The 21,749-nt window shown below is 39.8% G+C and overlaps 1 protein-coding gene across 1 annotated transcript in view; it reads right to left on the reverse strand.

Moving 5' to 3' along the window:
- The window catches only part of ITFG1 (integrin alpha FG-GAP repeat containing 1), a 71,998-nt gene extending 50,267 nt beyond the window's left edge, over positions 1-21,731 (reverse strand). The window contains exons 1-6 of the mRNA XM_041400628.1: positions 21,506-21,731; positions 18,206-18,278; positions 16,654-16,799; positions 14,921-14,978; positions 14,265-14,339; positions 11,575-11,669 (exon numbers count right to left, since the gene is read on the reverse strand). Of these exons, the coding sequence (XP_041256562.1) occupies positions 11,575-11,669; positions 14,265-14,339; positions 14,921-14,978; positions 16,654-16,799; positions 18,206-18,278; positions 21,506-21,689 (631 nt within the window). The 5' untranslated portion in view covers positions 21,690-21,731. The remainder of the gene's footprint in view (positions 1-11,574; positions 11,670-14,264; positions 14,340-14,920; positions 14,979-16,653; positions 16,800-18,205; positions 18,279-21,505) is intronic.
- Between the last annotated feature and the right edge of the window lie 18 nt (positions 21,732-21,749).

Raw genomic sequence — 21,749 nt, forward strand, 5'->3', positions numbered from 1 at the left:
TTGTGCAATACTGTTGATTACTATCAATATAAGCCAGAACAACATTAAAAAATCCAGTACGTTCACAGGGGCAGAAAAGGCTTCTGTTATTTCATGTTGCTCTAACAAATTTTCCTTCAGGTCAAAATGCCACTATATCTTAAAAAAAAAAAAAAGTATTTGAGGTTTAAATAATCATTTCAAGTAGGGCCCTTGCTGTACTTGTACTAAAATTTACTCTGAGCTCTGGGCTCTGCTGCTCCCAGGTTATGCTAGAACAGGCTCTGAAGTGTTGTACTGAAATGCCAGCCAAGGATGAGCGTTTGCTCCCCAGCTGGGGCAGGCTGGGTGACCCTCAGCCATCCTGTCTGCACTGCAACCTCTCCCCAGCACTCTCTGCCTCCAGGTCTCACTGCAGAGCTGCCCTCCCACCCTCAGTGCTGAGACAGCCCTCGGTGCAACGGGAGACCCTGGCCAGCAGTAACTCAGCATTCCCTCTGCTAATGCTGTTTACCCACATTTTGGGACTCTGTCCCAGCACAGCTGCCAACACCAGGCAGAACTCACCCAATGCCACCATGCTAGAACTTGCCCCAGCTCCCTCAGCCTTTCCTCACCAGAGATGCTCGTGTCCCTTCACCATCTGTGTCACCCTCGGCTGGCCCCGCTCCAGGAGCTGCAGGTCTCTGGTACTGAGGAGCCCAGAGCTGGGCACAGCACTGCAGCTGATCCTCACCAGGGCTGAGCAGAGGGGCAGGGTCACCTCCCTGACCTGCTCCAGTGCTCTTCTTAAAGCCCCCAGGATCTCATTGGCCTCACAGTCACAAGGACACGGTGCTGGCTCCTGCTGTCCACCAGGACCTCCAGGCCCTTCTCAGAGCTGTGCCCCATCACGCCCAGCCTGTGCTGGGGTTGCTCCTGCCCAGGTGCAGGACCCTGCACTGCCTTTCTCCCCAGCAGCTTAAAGACAATTCCATTCAGCAACATTCCTGTTTTGCACTGAAATCCCTCTCCCAGATCAGCTTCTCTTTAAAGTCAGTAAATTACTTTTGCTCTCTGCTCCTCTCCATGTACTCCTCCATCTCCTTTTTCCTAACCACTGTACAGAACAAATAGAACCAACACAACAGAGCACTTCCAAGGCTGCTGTAATGTCACACTGCACTGGCAAAATGCAAAGGCAGGCTAAGAGAGCAGATAATCTTCTAAAAATAGTGTAGAGGAGCTGCTGCCACGCTGCTGCTGCATTAAAGGAACAAGCTGTGATTTCCCATAGGACAACTTAATACAGGTACAACACCACCACCTCTAGTTCTAGAGCCCTCTGAGCCAGTTCCACTGGTACCTTATTGCCAATTGTCCTCTTTCTTATCCTTAAGCCTTCTTAGAAGCTACAGATTTGAAATGCTCATGCATGTTTCTGGGATTAAACTCTCTTTCACTGAAACCAAATCAAATTGTTAATATTTACAAGTAATTATTCATTTTGATCAAGAATGTCAGAGATTTCAAACCAAGTGAAACAAAAGCATTTCTTTGCAACAACAGTATAAAAAGGTGATGCAATTTAGACACTAGAAATAACTACTCACAAATTTGTACAGTTCAGAATTACCAGTGTTTTCTCCCAAGTTTGCGAAAGGAATGTGCAAGAAAACATAAGTCCTGTCTGGAACAGTGTTCTAGATCAGTTAATTCCCAAATGTTACTTTCAACCTGCCTTACTTTATGATTCTTTCTGGTTTGGTTATATAAGTTTTTGACCCCAAGAGCATCTCCGAGGCAATAAGTAAGAATCTGTGCACTTTATAAATAACTACCTAACAGCCATAGCAAAGAATCCTTGCAAGTGTTTCCTTTCCAAAGGAATGGTGTCCACAACATATCTCCCTCCTCACTCTTACTGCTTTCAATGTCTGTTATTACTAAATTCTTAAATATGTAAGAGTGCAGGAGAACAGATGGAGCCAACAAATGCATTCGTATCTGTATGATCAGTACTGGGGTTACACAACAATGAAGATATACACAACTCGTCTACACTTTTTGTATTACAGTACACTAATCACGTTTGAAAACTGCAACATTTCTGTTTTGCTTCTGGCTGTATCAAGAAAACTCAGCCCCTTGCTCCTACAAGGAATGCCTATCATAGTAAATATGCTCAGAAAAAGTCACTTGTCTGTAGATATGCTGCACACTGCCTTTGGAAGGCAGTTCAGGTTGCAATTTCAGCTGTAAGAAACAGAATATATTCCATAAAGATCTCTAAGTTTAAAAAGCACAGACAAAGTATTGAGAGCTGTTCAAATTCTTATTACCCTAACAGCACCATAGTGAGAGATATTTCCAACCTGAGGTTATTAAACCAACTAATCTGGAGCTCAACAAGCAATTATATTTACAGGATACAAAAGTGATGGTTTTACCAGAAAACAGGTACACGAAGGGATGCTAAAAACTACAGGCAAGGGGGTACCTTTAACAGCCCTAGGGTAGTTGTAGATTCTGTAGATATAAAAATGGAAATATGAAACAGGAAGAGGAAAAAAATCCACTTTGCTGCTGCTGCCAGGGAAAGAATATTGAGCTAGCTGGATGGACCACTAGACTAAGCCTGCAGGGCATTTCTTGCATCCTTAATTTGTGACATGATGCAGCAAAGATAAGGAAAATACTCAGTAGTTGGGATGGGGGAAGATCTTGTTTTCACACCCGGGCAGATTTCCTGAGATGCAGCACCCATGGCCCAAGAGAATGGATAGAAGTAAAAAACCAATACTGCCTGAGAGGAAACCTTTCTCTTAAACAAATGCAAAGTAAAGTGTGTTCACATTTAAATACACTTTCCTATTTTGGATTTAACAGCCAGTGATTAACATAAATACAACATAAGTAATTGGAATATTCATCAACAAAATTCAACAGCCTGAGAAGCATGGAGGTTACCCAGCATTTTAGATCAACACTGAAAATCAACTAAAATACACACCAGACACTTAATACAGAAGGTATCATAATGCTGCAACACAAAACCACTGTGTATTAGCATTTTACTCACAACTTACCCTAAAAAGTGAGTTGGTGAGCAAATTTGGCTATAATTTAATTTAACTGGCTTAGTCATAAGATGCTGCTATCCCAGCTCTGCTACATCTGATCCCAGTTAATATATATATAGAAAAAATACTGAATTCAGCATTCATTCTTACAAAAAAAGGAAAGAGATTATTAGAATGTATGTTTCTGCCTGTAAAAGAAAACTATTTGAGTATGGTGCTGTTAACTCCAATAACCTACAGCTTGTTACAGAGGAAGCACAGCACTTCCATCCATCTTCATTTGATAGTATCAGGGAATTTTGACACTGTATCAACATATGGCCCACTGAAGACTGAAAAATCTCCCCCGAAAGCAACATAAAACTTGGCTGGCTAGACTGCACTGAGTTTATTTAGTGCACTTAGAACTACCCTGTATCAATGTCCAAGACACCCCAGACACAGCCACAAACATTAAAATTGTAATTTGATCACAGCATATCCCATCTTGAGCTAGCTACATTTTTGGCAATGTTTGTGCAATGTACCTAAAGGAGCTTTACCTAACTACTGCTGTCTGTGGTGGCCCATCCTGGGCAGCAAGAGCACAGCTTTTGTGCCGTGGGGCTTGGGAACCAGAGAGCTGCACTGAAGAGAAGCAGCTGCTGAGAACCCAGTGCCTGACCAAACTGATCCCAGGGCAGCAGCACCTCTCCTGTGGAGACAGGCTGGGAGCTGGGGCTCCCAGTCTGGAGGAAAAAGCCTAGAGCCCTTTTCAGGACATAAAGAGTTCTGGGGAGGGGCTTTGGACAAGGACATGCACAGAGAGGACAAGGGGGAATGGCCTTAGGCTGAAAGAAAGCAGGTTTAGGTTAGAAATAAGGAAGAAATTCTTCCCTGTCAGAGTGGTGAGGCCTGCACATGCTGCCCAGAGAAGCTGTGGCTGCCCCATCCCTGGCAGTGTCCAAGGCCAGCTTGAATGGGGCTGGAGCAATCTGGGATAGTGGAAGGTGTCCTGCCCATGGCAGGGGGTTGTAACTGGATGAGATCTAAGACACCTTCTAACCCAAACCATTCTCTGATAATTGCAACAGCTTATGGATCACGACAAAGGAAATACAAAAAAAAGACAGATGAAAATCCAGGACAGCATTCAAACCCCTTAAACATGAAAGCATTTCTACTTTTCCTGCAAATCTTTTTGCTGCAGAAATAAACATATAGGTAGTTTCCAACCACCCACTTCTACACCCAACAGCAGGTCCAGCCCTGATCCATATCCCATGGTTTTTCTCACACAGGCATTCCTAGACTCCTCTCAACCCAAGACTTAAGCAGCTATGCTTCCCTTACTCCACACACCATTAGGTCAGTCCTCCTCTAAGAACTTCAAGGCCATCTGAAATGAACATGCTCTTTTTGCAGAAATTCATCCAGGGTTTGCTCCTCACCATCTCCAACTAAATTCTCTGCCTTCAGCCTGGATTTCTTTTTCACCTCTCTTCCCCTCCCTGTGCACCCATTCCGGATTTGGCCCCCTGCTCTCAGCTGAGCACCCAAACACTGGCCATAGTCCAGAGGCACAATGGAAGGGAAGGATTCCAGAATCCCCAGCCTCTGCTGATGGCTGGCTGAGAAAGGCAGCAAGAGCTAGTAAGGAAAACAGCAACAACAGCACCCCAGCTGGTAATTCTGAAACGGGTTTCAAACTGCCTAGTTTCAATCAATCTTTTAATCAACAGTAAATAAAACAGGTCAGGGTGAAAAAGGGTGCAGTCTCACCCTACGTCCCCTGATTTTACTTACTAAAACTAGAAATTGCAATAAAACCTAACTATACAGAACCTGCTCCAAGTTCACTTCTGATTACCCTTGTTGTTTTCTGTCACTTTTGAGTGTTATAAAAATAGTGCTATTTTTAGATGGAGCATTCATTTCACTAATGACTGTTTTGACCTTTCTGTTTAATGTCAGAGGGCTTTATGTCAGAATAAAACCCCCCCAGCATCTGACTCTCTTGAGAAGCCACCAGGGTACAAGCAACATTAAGTTACTGCTTGATTTCATGTTTACTTCAGAAGTTTAAGGTCATAAAGGAAGGGAGGAAAGTGCCCTTATTATAAACACTATTGTCACAGACAAGGCAGTACCCAATTAGAACACTTATGTGTACACTTCAAACATGCCTAAAAATTATATCATCAATGTGGAAGAACAGGGGTGTCTGTGCATATTCTCTAACCAGGAGTTACTTTTAGAGATAAAAGTGCCTGCTTTATCTATATGTAAATAATGTGCTGAATTAAAAATCTCTGCTTTGCAGTGTGTTGACAGAATGGTAATGTAACAACCATATTAAAATCATTAAATGCCTTAAACCCCAAGGCAAAATAAAAGATAACTTTTCTCTATTTACATTACAGATTGAACACTGGTAGGAAAAAAGTATTTAAAACCAAACATTATCTACAATGTTTTTGGCTGTAACTACACAATATTAGTTGTACAATACTTCTACTATGCATAAACCTAATTTTATACAAAAAAGTTAGATATAGTCAGTTTTATTTCTTTACTACATCAAAATAGGAAACAAAATCTTACAAATTTCATCCTTCTGTTCCTAAGTTTTTCATTCAGGTAGAAAAACCCTCTACACGTGGTATTCAGATTTGTCAAAGTGGCATTATGCTGTCCTAGAGCAAATGATGTACATCTACATTAATTTTTGGTGCTAATTAAATGAAACAGTAACTTCCTACTCTGAAAAACTTCAGTAAAACAGAAAGACTTCATATGTTCCAAACAAGCTAATCTGTGTTGGTAAATTTTTAAGAAATGTGCTTATAATAAGAGATTGTGAACTTATTCTGTTCAAATGGCTCTTTCGAAATTTATCAAGTATTTACTGGAACTATTTAGTAAACCAGGTGATAAACAACGATAAACAACACAACTAAGCACTACAATCCCCTTCATTATTAAAAATTCCTATGGAATGAATATATATTAATTTAAAAGTTTTGCTTAACTGGAGAACTTTAAATCTAATTTATACTTAAGATTTCTGCTGCTGAACACACAGAGCAGGTGGTTGTTAGCACCTTTGGTTGTACAGCACTTGCTGTTAAACATGAGCTTTCAGACAAAAAGTGCTCTTTATTTTCAGAATATGGGCAACAACACTGTTTCAAGGAACAGAAAATAATACCCCTCAAGAGTGCTTTCAGAACCCATTTTCACATTTATGTTTTCTCAACAAAATGCTATTTGGGGCAGAACCAATTTACTTCTCACCTGTATTAAGTTATTGATTCCCATAAAAATATAATATAACTCCCCAGTGCATGTAACTAGATCAGTATATAATTAAAAATTGCAAAAGGAATAGCTTTTGAGACACTTCATAATGGCAATTTTAAAATTAAAACTGCTAAGCAGATAGCAGAGATTATGGGCTCCTTTAGAAAGATTAGGCAAAAAGAAGTTAAACCTAAAGCTCTTTCTTTTCTCTAATGATCTCTACCCATCCTTTGGTTCTCTCTGCAAGGAAAGCTGTGAGCAAGAGGAGCCATCAGCAAAGGCAGCCCAGCCCCAGCAGCAGGAGGAGATGCAGCTAAACCCTGCTCTGGGTTTGATTTTATGAGCTGCAACTTCCTGTGGTATTGAACACTGGGAAGGAGCAAGTGGAGGAAGGGGGGCTGACAGGGAATCACATCACACAAAGCATTTTTAATTAGATACAACAAACACGTAAAGAGCAGAAGTAATGAAAAACAAACAAAACTTTACAAACTGAAGTCCTCTGAAATATATCCTATCTTACATGATACATTTTTTGCCTCCATGATTTGCTGTAAACTCAGAGGTAAGCTCTGCTATCAGAGGTAAAAACAGTTAAGAAATTTAAAAAATTGTACCTGCTCAAGGAACAACACAGTGACATGGCTTTACGGAATATTTGTTTGGGAGAAATGTAAGGGAGGGGGCAGACCCAGAGAGAACAAACTGACTTCAAATAAATATATGCACACACCCCCATGCCCCACCCAAGTTTTAAAATGCCACCAGATACTTTGTTTACCAGTGATTAGAATAGTGAATAAATGCAGATCTACTGCAGAAAATCAGCTCTGCTGGTAATATGAGCTGCACGGGGACTACCAGCTTCCAGGAAGAGGAAACTCACTGAAAATATGATCAGAGACTCTGACATGGAGCATTAGACTATTTTCAGAATCTAGGTTTAAATGACTACAACAGAAATACCACCCATGATTTGAGTGATTGGTTTGCAAGAAGAAAACTATCTACATTTATACATTTAAACTAAGTGGGAACCAAAGAGAAAACACATTGTGAACGTTCTGGTACATTAGGTTTCTAAATTCCCAAAGCAAAACAACATAAGAAAATTAACTACCAAAATCAGTAAAGAGACTAGCAATTAGCTTACAGCAAGCTGTTTCTGACTAATGATTTTTTCACTTTACTTTTCCCAAACCCAAATTTATGATTTTTCCTTCATTTTATATAAACAGCTCCAGAAATATCTCCAACTATACACACCACGTACTAGTGTTCAACACAAGATCAGCTGTAAAACCAGGACTTCCAAACTGTGGAATCACATATCCAAGTGACACACAGAGTATTTAATACATCAGCTATTTTTCATAGCATTCAAGGATACACTGACAGATGTACAGTATGAAGTTACAGTGGGATTCACAGTCCAAGGCAGCTTGTGTCCTGCATTTGAGCACTTTAAAAGTGTTTGTAGGGCGTGATTTCTGGCCCTGACTTGTATTTCTGGGGCCTGACTTGTATTTCTGAATGCAAACAAATCTATGGTTTATTAATCGTGGTTTTTTTCCCCCCAAGTTTAGAAAGACAGCTTTAGCACTAAGTGAATATCTGACATTTTACTACGTTTACAATAAAAGTAATTAAGTTGTCTAATTAGAAAAAAGGTGACACAGCAAAAGAATCACTATCCTTAGAATTTCAACTGTGATATTTTTAAGACAGGCCTCTTACTTGATCATCCTTCTTTGGAAATGCTCACCTGGACTTTTTGCTTTGTAAAATACACCTGATGTTAATCTGTTCAGACAAGCCTATTATTATTAGCTGGAGATTATTGTCCTAAGCCAGCTGTGAAAAAGAACTGATGACAAGTGTGAGTAAGAATTACTAGACAGCCAGCAGCCCTGCTCTAACAAGGGCCCCCACATTTACTGCTCACCTTGCAGCCTCAGTGCCATGTCCCAGCAGTGACAGGGATGGCAGGATGCCTGACCAGCCCATTTCCAGCAATCCCCTCCCAGCTCAGCCACTCTGCAAAGCAGATACTCCTCTCTGCAGCAACACATGCTTGATATGCATGCAAGAGACACTTGAAAGTGTGGTACTTAGTTTATCCATTAAGCACATACAGACCCTTTGGTAAAGGTTTTATACTGCAAATTTTTGCAATGGTTTTAATGAAATTCCTGGTTTAACTCAGAATTCCTTACTGAATTAATAACTATAGGGAGCTGAGACTTCTGCACGAGGATGCTTTCTTTAAAAACAGCAGCAACATTACTCTCTGCAACAGTCCAGTTTATCTCCTACCAAGAAAGATTAGTATTATCTTTGTTGGTTAGAGGATTTTTGGATTATAAAATCCTTACACTGTTAGCCTTTCATGAAGCATTGTTAGGGATTAAACACATCTTTATGAGCAAGTTCTCGTCTAATGAAATCATAACAATTCAACTTCATTTCACCCAGAGCATAAGAAGTGTGGCAATTAAAAGCTCTGCTCTGAGTGTTTAATATCAGCAGGTTGAAAACGGGTTAGGCAATAAACTAGCAAAAAGCTTCTCAGCCCAGAGAGGATTTTTTGTTTTATGTCAAGCACACTTTAAATCTCCTAAGCTGTTTATAATGATAGAGTTGCCAAAAATAGCCCAGCTAAAAATCATCAAATTGGCTGCATCTGTTACAGAATACAAAGAGTGCCAAAATATTGTAGAATATTAGAAAAATCTTTAAAAATACCTGCAAAAAACCCCATGAAGAACAAGTAAAATGGCATGTCCCGGTGATCTGTTTGTAAACAAAAATCACTCCATCCATTTTAGGTGCAATTATAATCCTTATAATCATGAACAGCAGCATTGCCTGCGAGTAAACAGCCTGACTATTTCAGTCCAAAAGTCCCACAGCAGCATCAAATCCCATGATCATTAAGTGTTTTGGGCACATGATTTCAGCAGGCAGATTATTCCCCTGCATCTTGTCAATGCCTCCTTTTTAATTAATACAATTCTAATGTGCAAGGCCCTGCTCTTAATGAGGCTTTGTTCCCACTGAAGAATGGCTGTGTGGGTGAACACTGAGTCACAGAACGCTCTCCTCCTCACCAGCTCCTGTGAGCCAAGCAGAGCCAGGCCCCAAGGAGAAACTGGTAACCCAGCACTGCCTGTGCCCTGCCTGCCCCAGTGCATTTCCCACCAGTCCTACACACTTCCAGATTTTGTTGTTTTGCCCTTTTTCCCCTCAGTTTCTACCACTTGACTACCTATGAGCCACTTGCCCAGCTCTGTACAGACCCACAAATTAGAGCAGACGTGGTGAGAACACTGCACAGGTATTTTTTGGAAGAGGCACAGTGAGACTCAAGGTACAATTTCATGCTTGGTTAAAGGCAGCCTACAACTGCTGCTACTAAAAGAGGAGTCAACTTTTCCCCTGTGCTTACATCTGCTCTGACAAACCTGCATGGTGAGCTGGATCAACTTAATAACTCCAGTGACAATGAACTGTGCTCCTCAGCAGCCCCACTTCCAAGCAGTTACTAGAGCTGGTGTCAGGGAACTGCCATAAATGCACAGGCAGCACTAGACAACTGGCAACTTTTCATTTTGGCAGGAATCCAGTTTTTGCACTCTTGGAAAAACACATCAGTCATGAAATATCTGATATACTGATACTATTTTTCAGCAACATGTGTCTTATTCTTGGTTAGTCCCATCTTCATAGGGACAGTAAAAAAAAAAAAAATTATCATTCCCACCTTAGAAGTAAAACATTACTTTAAAAAATAATAATACTGTAATACTTTCTCCAGTTTTCTTGTCAGAATGAATTATTTTCCTTATAATTTTTCCCAGGTTCCTGTAACATAACACTTCCCACAGCACTAAACATAACACCCTAACGTAGTACCTCAGCCCCAGGTGTCACAGCCTTGCTGCTACAAGAAAGTAAAAGTCAGGATCTTTATGGGAAGAGCTTCACAGGAGCTTCTACTCACATCTTGAGATATAAAAATAGATGTGACTCTGTAAAAGCTCCCAGCACTACCCACACAAAGATCCAGACTCTCATTTCTATTTAATAGAGGAGCTTCCACACAGCAGCAGCACTAACTACAACTCTTGGAACATTCTTTAGTCTGGCAGCTGTCAAAAACCTTGACAAATTGATCAGTCTGTGACCAATCAATGTAAGAATCTTAGACTTCTTACCTTTACTCACCTCTGAGTTTAGATTTCAATGTATTCAACTTAAAATGCTACCTGAAATACTTATCTCTGCTGCTTATGCCACTAAAAAAACCTTCCAAAAGGATTCTAGAGCTAAGTGTGTTAGAACTGGTTATTATATGACACTGATTATGGTAAGCAGCCATATATTTAATTTTCCAGTCGGAATTTCCACTTGACAGCTTCACATAGCAATGTGCTAGAACTGGATATTAAGGTTTGACTGCATACTAAAGCAATTAACTTAATCCCCAACATTTATAAACATCTTAATTAAATTTATGGACTCATTCCTCTCTCATTCCCATGCAACTAAACAGGAAAAAGATAAGCTCTCTTTCCAAAATTACCATATATGAATTGATGTACATTGCACATCTAGCAGAAGAGAAAGCACTTCAGAATTAATTTAGTGTGTGAAGAAATTAAGTTTATCACAATATTTAAATGTGCTTGGAAATATGAGCCAGGTATGTAAGTGATAAACAGATTTACCATGGTAACTGAATCACATTGACAAAATACCCCAACAAAATAAAGGGAGAACAGTTAGTTGTACCAGTGATAGAACTAACTACAATATAATACAAGGAAGTCATAATGAAATCCTGAAAACAAAATTTAAGTCCAGTCTTAAAAACATTCTGCTGAATCAAACTACCTAACTATTTCCATATCAAATGAAAAACTGCAGCCCTGATGCAGTTACCACCTATATTAGAGTACAGCATTGTGAAGAGCAGGAAACAACACTTTAAGGGTGAACACAACATCATTCAGAACAAGCAGCAGTTATGATTATCATCAAGAAATAGAAAATGCTATTGGGATATTTATTTTGAAAGTTGTTTTTTAAAACCCAGAATTTTCAAATCATAGATATTAAAATTAAGTAACTGAAAAACCCAAATCAGAAGTAGCAAAATCATATAATTACTGAAGGAAGTTGCAACACATGACATTGACACTTAGTGATAATTATTTTTAGGATGGTATCTAACACTTCTATGACTTACCAGCAGTGAAGTCATTATTTAAATCTATAAAGGCATGAGAGTGTGGTATATACATTTTACTTTGAGTTTCCAGTGCAGGATGCCATGACAAGTTCCTACAGACAAGAATAAAAATACATTTCATCAATGTGTAGGGACTGTTAATCATGAGCTTAAAAAATATGAGCATAATCATAGCTTAAAAAAACAGTGAAACTTTAAATATAATGGGACAGAAAGCATGTTCTCCCAATACTATGACAAAATTCCTACTTAGCTTACAATATACTAAGTAACTCCAGTAATTGCTTGAAAGGTTCTGTGAAGGATGATTCATAGCACAGGGGCTTCAGTTCCATTTTATTAATTTTCTAAAGCAACTTTTTTTGGTTTGCACAGAACAGTGTCACTACTCACAAAGTTAGTGCCAGGGCTCCAACTGTACTGCAAACCCTGAGACACTGATCCCTGTCCTTCTCAGTTTCTTCAAGCAGCTTTACTTCTGCAAGTACTTCTGGAATTTACTTTCTGATTAATAAACATGAGCAGAAGTAAGCACATGCTGTTAGAGCAGCTCATGCCTGTTGCATGAAAATAACACTTTATTTCAGCTCACCTAAAAATCAACACATCAATTAAACTTCCACATTATGATGGACTACTAGCTAATTATGTAATTTCCCAAGCAGGTGATACTTTTATTTATTTATTTATTTATAAATACACTTGCCCTGCTGGTTTCTGTTCTAAAAACGGCTGAAATTCCAGCACACCTCCCTATTAGCAGTGATTTCAAGTGCAACAAATCCTTCAAAAGTCACAGCAGCTGGATCATGAGATATGATGATGGTGTTTTAGCTGAACCGTAGCTATAACACTCAGGAAAATCTCAAAGTGCACTATACAACAGCAGGCAGAAATATTACTGCTACTACATGGGAACTGCTTTATTTATTCCAGTGACATTACATTTTATTGAAGTCCTTTTCTTCCTTGACTAATTTATGGTAAGAAAATAAATAATCTTCTGATTACTTCCCAAAGATCACAGCTAAGTCTTAGAAATGTTAAAATGCATCACAATCTTAAAGAAATAATTAAGTATTTTCTCTAGGTTTTTCTATGTATTCAGTCTTGAAGACTGCCAATGAAGTTAGTCATAAAGCTCTAGAATAAATCTTAAAACATTCTGGATTACAATATAAAAGTGCTTTTCTAAGCAGATGACAAGGCTGTTTTCCATGAACAAGACATGGCTTATGCTATTACCTACAGCACTCAGTCTTACTTTGAGCTAGGATAAGTTTATTTGTATCTTAAAGCTCCTGAAAGAATTTCTTCAACAAAATGAAACAAATCTTTCCTACTCTTCCATTTCTTCAAAAGCTCATGCAATTTATTTTATATATAGTAATTGTAAAATGCTCAGAAACATCCTTGTGAATCTGAAATCTGTTTCATAAGCCAGCAGTACAAGTACAATTCAAGTTGGGATTAATGAACAAAAGCACACTGTCAAGAAGGGCATAGCTTCCACTGACACATTCCAATGTTATTTATCCTAGGAAAGAAAAACCAGTACAAGTATGGTGATACAATTCAAGTTAGGATTAATGAACAAAAGCACACTCTCAAGAAGGGCATAGCTTCCACTGACACATTCAAATATTATTTATCCTAGGAAAAGAAAAGAGATAGGAACTACAGGTATAGGGTTTTTTTATTTTCAAATGATAGAATTTAAGTTCTTGGTTTAAGTAGAGACATTGCTACTCTATATTATTTGGTTACAGACTGGCTCTTCTGAGCCAGCAGAGACACAATCTTTTGTTATGCTTTGATTTCAGCATTCATACCCAAAACAGTTAAAAATAATCCTTTGTACCGTCCTTGTTAAGCATTTAAGTATGCCATTATTTTTACTCCAGTACTTGATAACTGGTCCCATTCTAGAAATTTCAGGGCTAGCAGAAATTTTAATAATGAAATTTAATCCCCTTTGCTGCAATTTCATCTCATAAGGCTTCAGTCAACTTCTGTCTGCCCATGAGTGGCCTGAGGCACTCCTTAACACAAGGGATGTGATACAGACACCACTTGTATGCACACTTGTGCTGCTACTTAGTCACCTCTGCTTTATGTCACTTCAGAAATCTCTTCCCCTATATTTTCCTTAATACCTATAGTTCAATACTCTTACATCCTGCACTTCCTGTGCTTTTGATTTCCTCTGGTGTCCAACCTTCCCACTACAAATCATTTCCCAGACAGATGAGAGTGTTTTTTTAAGTCTACCCCAAACACTTGCAGATTTTTCTTTTGCCATTCCTTTAATTCTAAGATCTGTTCCAGTAGTTATTGCATCATCAACCTGAAAGCAGCTTTTATGCAGCACAAGTTCCTTAACACAGATTATAATACTAAATATCAAAACTGTACTAAACAAATGAGACTATAACTTCTTGGAACTAATTGTTCCCAGAAGTAGTTGTCCTATTTCTGATGTCTATTATCAGTGGTTCTGTTTTCTCAGCTTTTATGGAACTTCTACTTGCCCTATAAAATAACACTTTTCAGAGCAGATGAAGAGTGTCACTAAATGTTTGCCATGGACAGAAAGAGGATTCACACATAAATCCTACACTTTAATGGGAAGAGGATACACAATGCCAAGTTCCAAAGCCATGCTGAGCCCTGAGCCCTCAGCTTACCCTCCCAGCAGGATCTGTGGCTTACTCGAGTCACTGGTGACACCAAACACATCAGGAATCAAGTCTCCATTGAAGCTGAAAATGGAACACAATGTCAGTACCACCTCAGTCCCCCCAGGAGTTCAAACCACCCGCTCTTAAATTCATCTGTACTCGGACATTTTCCCACTCTCAGCTGTGACTCTGAATTTGTTGGCTCTTGTCTGAGCTGCTGGTAGCAGTAAAGGTCTGTCAGTGCTTCACACTCTGCCTGTCTTTGCCTTACAGATCTACTTCCCTCCACTTCTGTTCAGCATTTCACACACAGCCAAGCACATTGTGAAAGGGACATTTGCTCATATTGGTAGCCAGTAAGATTTTTGCTTTACAAAATTCACTGAGAAATGAATGGCTTTTTTTCTGAATATTCACAGTACTGAAATGAAAGAAATTAAAAGATCATGTAGTTACTATTGCCAGGATAATATCATATACATTAATTGTAAAGATAACTATTTTGGTTCATCATCTATTGTTGGATCAATTGACATTACACAAACCACCCAGTTCTCAAAAGATAAAGAGCATATATTTAAACTTTTAGCATTAAAATATATTTAAGTTGCTCTTAGTCACAAGTACAAATGTAGTTTTCTAAAAAAACAGGTCATACTTACTCCATTACTAGAGGCTCATCATGAAAAGTCTTATTTAACATAGTTTTATGGTTAAGATCTGAAAACAGAAAATATTAACTTGATTTAGTTACCAATATATTCTGACATTTGCATTCAACTAAGACATAATTCCTCTATTTATTTAAAACCATCTGGTTTATGATTTTTTTAAAAAAGGCAATTCTAAATATAAATAACTAAATGGCTTCCTGAAATTTTGCAGGAAAGATGAGTTACAGTTAAAATACTGAAGGCTTTTTCCCTCTCCACTAAACTCCTCAAATATTATTCCATTAGATCTCAGGGAAACCTATATCTGTGTATGACTGCAATCACTCAGATACAGGAAAACTGAAACAGCTGGGATGAAGACAGGCTAAAAGTTTAACATTCATTGTATGTTTGACTTCTGTTTAATGTTTTGTTACTGTAAATAACATTCTTAATTATACACACTGAGTATTTGAAATAAGCAATAAAGGTAGACTTTCCAAATGGGAAGTGAGGACTAAGCTCTAATCAGGTTAATCACCTTAGACCTCACTTTTAATTGTAATCCAAACTCCTCGCCAGATTATTCCCATTTCCCTTCTCTCTCCACAATGTTTGTCTTTACAATCTCCACATTTCACACAACAGTCCCCTCCTACTGACTTGTCTGTCACACTTCATTACCCAAGGAGACACCCCATACCTTGCCAGTGGCCTCAGCACATACCAACCACTGCCTGAATTTTTAACCTCTGACTCCTCCTCCAGGCCCCATATGCTCTTTGTGTTTCCCCCAACACTTGGGAGTTTTTTCCTGAAACAAAACAGGATAACTTCATCCAGTTCCTCATATTCTTCCCAATACTAGAGATACCTGCTATTTCCCTTAATATTTGATCCATTGCACTTTTCCAGGTTGCTTGTTTCAGCTCTGATTAAAGCCAGAAGCAATGGTGTCTGAGGCAAACTTGCCTCACCTCTATGCCGTAACACACTTGTTTAAAATAGTAATTATTCTTCAGTAGGTTTTTGGGGATTAAATAGTATTTTCTTTTGCTTATCTGCTAGCTTGTTCAAACCCTAAATTCCTCCCCAAACCCTTTCCTAGCAAAGTCAACAGAAAACAGAGGAGACCCCAATAGCTCACACAATCCATGACTCTACCCCAAGAGAGAATCAGCTATACCTCAAACGCTGCTAAGAGACACCTGAAAACTCAGTTCTAAAGGTCTTGAAAACTTTCAGCAATAGAGACTCTAGAAACCTTTCTTCCAATACTCACTTTAGTGTGTCACTGTCTTTAATGAATTTAGTTCAAAAAAATATTTTATTACTGATGGTAGGTTTAGGTATGTGATTTTGAAAGCTGATGCACTAAGTTCACAGCAGGTTCCCTGTGCATTTTAAACTGAAGATAAATCTTCTGAGATAGTCTTTGTGAAGCTGACATGCATGATGGGGAAGCCATGAGAAGCAGCTCTTCAGTTAATAGGTACTGCCAAATTAGAATAATGTTTGGTTATATCTGTTGCATAATATACTGCAAGTATTGTTCTCTTTCATTAATTATTGAACACAGTTTAACAGCAGGATAATATATGGGTGTGAAGCTGAATAAGTGTTAATCCCTACTTTAGTGGTAAAAACAATCATTACACTGTAAAAATGAGTTGTAACTTCTTGACAATACTCTGAATTAAGAAGTCTAACAATCTTACTAAGAACCAGTCTCAGCAACTCACCTAACGTTTGGTTGTGTCCCCAGAAAATAAACACTGAAAGTTCATCTTTGCCATGACTTGGGGCCTGGGTAGTGAGGAGGACATCCATTTGGGAATCTCCATCATAATCTCCAGGAACAACACTGGTTATGGTGACACCGAGGGATCTGGAATTAAAAACAAAAGCCCCCACATGCAAATAATTGTAAGAAGGTGTGCATGTAAAAAGCACTTGTGTGGTCAAAGGCTTGCCCAGTTATTATTACAGTGATTATCAGTTGGTCCAATACAAACTTCCCCTTCAAAAACCTGGTTTAGGATTAAGTCCTTACCTATTGCAAAAGTATCTCAATAAGGCACCTGACAGGCTGTCTTTGTCTATGGAAAATGACATTTTAACTCTAAACTTCAGCTATCAGACATTCTTCAGCCATATCCTGTTAATGCTATCTACACTTCATTAAGTCCTAGCATTTGTTTAGAACCAGTCAAACAAAATGTGTTTCAGTGAGCAAGATCTTTTGGTTGCATTCCAAGAGCAAGAACATAAGGCAAGAGGAGCTGTTTAAACAGCAGGAGTCAGGCACAGGTAGATTTTTTTAAAAGACAATGCCATTTCCTCCTACCTTCTGCCAGGTCTTACTACTCCTTCCTACTTTTGTTTGTTCTATCTTTTTTTAATTGCTTACCTACTCAGACTCTGCTTTACACACACAAACATGGGTCACATTAAGGATTAAAAGCAGATTCTTTCTAATGCATTAAACAAATTAGTTCCTTCCCAGACAGGAGGGAATAAGGAAAAATAAATTTTTATATGTAGAATACAGAAGATGAAGCTGAGTTATAAAAGCAATTTAACTTTTAATAAACATAATACCATTGGTAAGCATTATTCATAAGCAATCACCATAATAGTATTACAGGATATTAAAGCTAGACATATATATGCACATATAAACAGATCAGTTTACATTTATTAAAAACTGATGTTTTTTAAAGGCCACATGTAAACTTGAGAAAGGAACACCTCTACACAGAAACACCAGACTGCCATCTTTCACATCTCTTCTAAATCAGATTATATTGGCTGGATTCCATTAGTAACTGCAGCAAATGGATGAATTTCCCTGAAAACATGTCTTGGCATTGATACTAAACCTACCCACCACAAAGACCTATGTATGCTATGGAATAACAATTTGCTTCACTAGGAAATACAGTCCTGAAGATCCAAATCAACTGCAAAAATATTTCAACACATGAATACTTTAAACACTAATCTGAGGACAAAACCTAAACCATAAATATTCCATACGGGGTGGGAAGCAACACTTATTGGTGAACAACATGAATGACACAACTCATCTCCATAGACTCTGTCATCTGACAACCAAACAAAAAAGTATCAGGACATGAATCAGGAAGCTGGTCAGAGCTAGAGCTGAAAGGGCAAGCTGAACAACAAGTCAAAGAGGTACCAAGAGCACAGACAAGTGCAGGCAGTTCCCACTGAGTGCAGAGGCCCTTCCAAGGCAAACAGGCTGCGGCAGCATTGAGGAGCCATACTTACTTCATTGGTAGCTTAACACGGGGCTTAAAGTAGGGCTCCTTCTGGTCAGCCAAAAAGATCACCAACTCATTTCCTGCCAAGGCAAGCAGACCATGAGCAACAGAGGAAGACTGGAAACGCCTTATATACAAACTCAACATTTAAACAACTCTGCCACAAATGACCACTCCCTACAGCAGCAAAAACTTTCAAAGATGTCTCACACTACTACTTCCTCCTCATTCAAAAGGAGCACTTCTTCAACACAAAGCCAACTGCATCTCAAAGGAATGCTAACGTCACAAATCTTCTTTGGGGGTTTAGTGTTAGAACTTTCTCTCTGCTTAAAATAAATCTTTCTGTAATGAATTAAGAAATATTACACATGGAAAAGTAATAGGCAGTAGTTCCACAAAACTAATTAAAGCTTAAAAGCTAACGCAATTATTTTAATACTAAGTCTCACATAGGAGGATCTGATACTGCTTTCCCATGTAAGCTGTCCAAAGCACTTGAAAGGAAACTCAGAATTTACTTGGTTCCCTGTAGCATCTCCCCATTTAGAGGCAATGATACAAGTATCATTTCATTATTTCAGGACAACCTAAATAAAAGCCCATATTTTATGTTGCAGAAATAACTGAAATTCAGGGAAGAAAATAGGAATTTTAACCTCAGTGATGAAATAAAATTTTAAGTCTGTAAACCACAATACACACACACCTCTGTAAGTAAAACATAGCTCACAGTGTAAGAATTGAGGTTTTTTTCTTTGCTTCATTCTCCAATAAACCCCAGCTGCAGCACCACAAAATCATTCTCTATAAAAGAATAATTCTAAGGCGCCAAACTTGAGCTACTCCAGTACTTTTTCAGAGCATTGTTTTGTGGCAAAGTTCACAGCTGTGACAGAGCAGAGAATACAAGGCTCCTCACTATGAAACCAAAGCCACCTGCCACAAACCTCTCAAGGAGGAGAACACACCAGCAAATGAATAAATGACCAAGACCCTTTCAGAGAGGCCAGGGAGGCCAGCTGAGGCCCAGAGTAACACTGCCTGGGCTGCAGCACACGTTCCTGGATGAGGGAAAGGCCAGGGCCAGGCGCCTGGGGCTGCCTCAGCTTGGAGCAGCACACCTGGGGGCTGCCTGCTCAGCCTGAGCTCCCACCTCACACTCTCACCTCCCTTTTTATTGGTTACTTGGTAAAGTAACGACCAGGATGAAGAAGCAAATGTGTTTTTACAAATATCAGGTTCCAAGTTAGCTGCAACACTGAGAAATGAGACATTTTGCTCATTAAAGATAGAGATATAAAAATTTCAGCTCATTGCTCATTAACAGTCAAAACAAATTAACTATTAAAAATTATTTATTACATGAACAGAAAACACAATTACTATGCCACTACAATCAATCCTAAATGCTGTTTGCAGTTCTGTATTATTTTTGAGATAAGAGGACAGTAAGAAAAAAGCCAGTGCAGTGGAGGGTGTGTGAAAAAACAGGAACAGTTTCCATACAAACAACAATTATGCAGATTAGAGGTCTTCAGGCTGAGTTTCTGTGTGACATATATCTCACACACACATATATATGTATATATGAGATAAATACCACAGAAGTTGCCCAAATTTCCCAATGAAACACAGCAGGTACACAGGGGAATGCTCACTCACTGCCCTGTACTTCCAGCAGAGGCATCAAGCATAACCAGGAGCTGGTACATAAAACAAGCAACCAGCATGACCTGTTACATGCATAGCCTCACAAAACAGGTAAGTGTATGCACAATTCCATTTATTGGTAGATTCTGAGTTTCAAAAAGTGACTAAACCCACAGGCCCCTGGTACTCTGGAATTGGTCTGGCAATGGGATACTTCTGGATCTGGATTACCCCTCACATTCAGCAAGTTTACTATTTCTTACAAAGGTATGAGCACAATCTGATGTTCTTTTATGTATCTGAGTATATGGAACATCACTCTCACTCAACTGAAGTAATGCAAGGTCAGAACTATAATATATATCCAGCCAAAGGTCCAAGATACCATCCCCATTTCTTTATTAAGGGTCAGGATTATTAGGACTGGGCTGCTTTACATATTCCTGCTCCTCAAAGTCTTGTGTCATGTCCAGTGCTCATTTCTTCATGCTGTTTACAATCCCACTATTTAGAGCTACTACCTTTTGTTTTGAGAGAATTCTGTAGTTACTTTTCACCAAGACTTAAGCTATGAAAAATAATGTTTTAAACTATGTTATTTCAGTCTGGTTTTTACAGTAAGTACCACACAGGAAAATGATTTATCAAGTACTGCTCTAGAGACGTAAAGGAATCACGAATCTCATTTCTGAAACCTATAACTATTCACATTTTTATATGCACTCATCTGAGAGATAAGAAAGTAAAACTTAAATCTGTTATCATAGACATTCATTTTAAATCTGACCATTTTTTCAGTAGATGAGCCAGTGGAGCATTTCCAGGGAGCCATGCATTTCAATAACTCAACTAGATAGGAAAGTCACTCATGCTTTACCAAAGCTACTTACAAAAACATTTCTGAGATGGAAGGAATAAAAAAGGTGAATCTGAGAATAAATTTACTATCTTAATGTGCTTCAAGAAAGTAAAATATTCCAAGATTAATGTCTGCAAATAACACTGACCACTGAAAATAAGCCCTGATTTGAGATCTCCCCATATCTGAAGCCTGAAGAGAAACCTGTGACAGGTGACAGCTACCATGGCACTTTAACGTTTACTGTTCAAAGTAGGATAATGTGCAATTTTCCCTCCACACCTGTGAAATGTAGACCTTTGTTTCCAAAAATATTATGAAAGCAAGAGCAAAACAACAGTTTGTGACCATTCAAGTTGTAGGATGAAGCCTCTAAATTATTTCACAACCAGAAATTCAACTTTAAAGAAAAACGCGCCCTATACGAACCATTCTAGTGCAAACCGAATACCGTATGGCACACAGGAAACACCTGCGAGCAAAGCAAGTGTCAGTTTCGTCCTGCGAACGATGCTGCGCCCACCGCGCCGGCACAGCCGCGGGTGCCCGGGGGAGGACGAGCAGCCGGTAAGGCACAGCCGGTAAGGCACAGCCCGCCGGGACCGGCAGCCCGTCCCTCTCCCGGCCGGGCAGCCCGCACCGGAGCGCCGGCCGCAGCCCCAGCCCCGCCGTCCCCCGCGCGGGGCGGGCAGCGCCCGCGGTCGTGCCCCTCGGCTGCGAGGGACGAGGAGCCCAGCTCGCACCGCCCGTGCCCGCGGAGCGCCGGGCCTGCCGCCGGCCCGGCCGCGCACTCACCGCCGCGCAGCACGAACAGGTCCGTCTGCTTGTCCGAGTTGAAGTCGCCGAAGGCCGCCAGGGTCCCGCGGGCCTCGGGCCCGAAGAGCTGAGCGGTCACATTCTGCAGGGCTCGGGCGGGCCCCGCCAGGGCCAGCAGGGCCAGCAGCGGGGCCAGCGGCGGGCACGGCCCGCGGGCCCCCATCGCGCACGGCCTCGCCCCGCCCGCGCTCTGACGGCAGCGGGGCGGGCCCGGCCCCGCCGA

Source organism: Onychostruthus taczanowskii, unplaced genomic scaffold (genome assembly GCF_017590055.1).
Source record: "Onychostruthus taczanowskii isolate IOZ18803 unplaced genomic scaffold, ASM1759005v1 scaffold18, whole genome shotgun sequence".
NCBI classification, from domain to species: domain Eukaryota; kingdom Metazoa; phylum Chordata; class Aves; order Passeriformes; family Passeridae; genus Onychostruthus; species Onychostruthus taczanowskii.